Source organism: Oryzias melastigma, unplaced genomic scaffold, assembly GCF_002922805.2.
Source record: "Oryzias melastigma strain HK-1 unplaced genomic scaffold, ASM292280v2 sc00246, whole genome shotgun sequence".
NCBI lineage: Eukaryota > Metazoa > Chordata > Actinopteri > Beloniformes > Adrianichthyidae > Oryzias > Oryzias melastigma.
This window is the reverse complement of record NW_023416888.1, coordinates 436,347-439,318: the sequence shown is the minus strand read 5'-3', so window position 1 is coordinate 439,318 and position 2,972 is coordinate 436,347. Positions and strand designations below refer to the sequence as shown.

General features: G+C 44.0%; 1 protein-coding gene across 2 annotated transcripts in view; it reads left to right on the top strand.

Annotated features, from left to right (window-relative positions):
- Window positions 1-2,972, top strand: part of ip6k1 (inositol hexakisphosphate kinase 1) — a gene marked incomplete in the record, with an annotated part of 36,982 nt that overhangs the window by 26,101 nt on the left and 7,909 nt on the right. For both annotated transcript variants that reach the window (XM_024263646.2, XM_024263647.2), the window contains 1 exon segment: window positions 362-543. In XM_024263646.2, coding sequence (XP_024119414.1) covers window positions 362-543 — 182 coding nt within the window.

The window sequence follows — 2,972 nt, the reverse complement described above, 5'->3', positions numbered from 1 at the left end:
GGGGCTTCACCTTAAACAGCAGCTCCACCCTCAGACGCCGCCTCTGTCAGGACAGAAAGCAGAACTCTCCAAAATAAGATTCAGAAAATGCAAATCTACCTGAACTCTTGTCTGTCTTCATGTGATAAACAGACTTATAATCAGACATGCCGAGCTTCATCCACCCATCATGTCAGACTTTTTACCTGCTGAAACTTTTTCCTTTAAGATTCAGACAGACTCATTTCTGCACATCTGTATTGTCATAATTAAAAAAACAGGAAACTTGATGAATTTTCTGTTTGCAAAAATGACATTGTATATACTGAAAAGTCTTTTATTTTGAAAGTTTTTACCCCAAGGCTCCTCCTTCTTCCTCCAGTCTGACAGAGCTGAAGAGTCCCAGGATCGACACCAAGATCTACTCAGAGGTCCCCTTCCAAATGCTGGACTGGAACAGCGGCATCACCTCGGAGAAGATCAGCCACAACCCGTGGAGCTTGCGCTGCCACAAACAGCAGCTCAGCCGGATGAGGTCCGAGTCCAAAGACCGCAAACTCTTCAGTATCCTTCTTTACCCAACAACGTCCTCACAAGGCCTCCTTTATTGCTATAAATGATGGCCTGCTTTCAGTCTCAAGAAAACCTGTAAGAAGGTCTGACTAAGTACTGATGTGTGTGAGAAGTAGTGATGTGCCAGTCATGAACGAATCGTTCAAAACTCGCGATTCACTTTACTGACTTGAGAATCATGAGTCATCTTCCCCACTGACTCATTAACTCATTTTCTTCCACCAAGAACAACTTACACTTGTAGAAAAATATCCAGCTTATCACTTAAAAAAATTATCTTCGCTGTGAGAAATAAAAACCCTCGGAACAAAGCTCAAACAACAGAATCTCTCGTTTGATCTGTGCTGCACCGCTCTGCTGACACCTGCAGCTCCTCACCCCTCCCAACCTGAGAATCTGTTGGCCACTCCCATGCTCCTCCCCTTGCTGAGGTGCTGCTAGCAGCTCTCTGAGTCCGGGCCATTGACAGTAAAAATAATGGACTTCTCGAGCCATGAGGTCCCCCATTGAAAGCCACCGCTTTCACCGTCACTTCCTGAAACGGCTATCGCCATATTGCAAACGTCTGCAACTCATCTTCAGCGATTGGTCTGATTCTCTGTGAGTCATAGCTGAGTCATGAATCTATAGGAAGTACTGTCGCCAATCTGGAGTGAGTTTATTGTGAGTGTCCACCTCTTTCCACGCCTCGACCACGAGACCGCGGATGTAAACAGCTTCTACTTTAATAACACCGGAGAATTGTACAACATTTGATTCTGTCAGCGGTCCTTTTGGATTTACTTACATTTATTCTTTTTTGTTGAGATAAAAGGAGCATTTGGGTAACGCCGCTGCAGGCGCCCCCACCCCCCCCTCGCGCGCGCCGCAGCAGCAGCGTTACTTCACATGCGCTGCCAGGTTACAGTCTGATTAGATGCACGTGAGAAGCGCGTTCAGCGGTATTTAAAATAAATAACTATCCTAACAAGTGAACAGCTGGATCTTTTGCCTGTTTGAAAATACGACAACATCCATTGAAGTTTGTCTCGCGCTCCTCACACGGCTGCGTCTAATTCAGGCTGAAGCTGGAAAAGTGCGGCGAAGATGAAACTTTGGTTGGTGATTTTATGGAGGAGCTGTACCATTCCATATGATACACAACTTATTATTTATAAGCTACAACCAAAATTGTGAAAAAAGAAAAATGACAGAACTGGACAAAACTGGACAGAGCAAGCCCCCTTCCTTCCTGTTCCATATAGGAAGTACCACTGGGTTGCAAAAAGGCCAAAGTCCCATTGACTTACATTGAGAAACAGACAGTTATTTCTCAGTCATTTTATATGTCAGAATAATCATTCTTCCTCTGCTGCTTTCTGATTAACTTCTTTTTTCTAATCCTAATTTTTTTAAAGATTTTTTTCCATTATCACAAGTTATTAGAGTTATAAATTGACCAATCAGATGGCTCAATAAGCGTTTGTGGGTCTGACGTCGAACGTCTGGGGGGTTTGATTGGCAGATGGCGGGTAGCCAATAGGAGCAGACTTCATCAATGGGTCCGTGAAGACCTTTTAATACCTACTTTACAATTTCACAATGTACCAGTCATTGTCCTACTGTTGTTTTCCTCAATGGAATGTACCGATGCAGCAGTTTAAAACAACAAGAGGAGCATGCTGTCGACATTTTTAGATGAGGATTTACTCTGTAGAAATAGATTTCACTCTGAGGTTATGTGCTTTGGACTTTTTTGTTTGTTTAACGTTCATTTTTCACTTTTTTTTTTATTGTAGCTTATAAATTATAAGTTGCATATATGCACATAAAATCACCAACCAAAGTTTCATATTCGCCGCACTTTTCCAGCTTCAGCCTGAATTAGACCCAGCCGTCTGAGGAGCGCGAGACAAACTTGAAAGGACCTGGTCGTATTTTCAAACAGAAAAAAGATCCAGCTGTTCACTTGTTAGGATGGTTATTTATTTTAAATACCGCTGAACGCGCTTCTCACGTGCATCTGATCAGACTGTAAACCTGGCCGCACGTGAAGTAACGCTGCGGCCCGCGCGCAGTTCGGGCACGGCGTCGCCCAAATGCTCCTTTTATCTCGACAAAAAGGAATAAATGTAAGTAAATCCCAAAGGACCGCTGACAAAATCAAATGTTGGAATGGTTCTCCCTCAAAGGCTTCAACAATGACTTGTACAATTCTCTCGAGCCGACGACGCTGAAGTTGGCTTCCGATTCACAGCGAGAGCCTTCCACTGTATTTTTCGAACTCAGACCACCTAAAAACAGGTCCTGTTCGGAAAAATCGGAAGCCAACTTCAGAGTCGTCTCCAGCCGGCGTTTACATCCGCGGTCTCGTGGTCGAGGCGTGGAAAGAGACAGACGGTTGCAATAAACTCACTCCTGATTGGCGACAGTACTTCCTG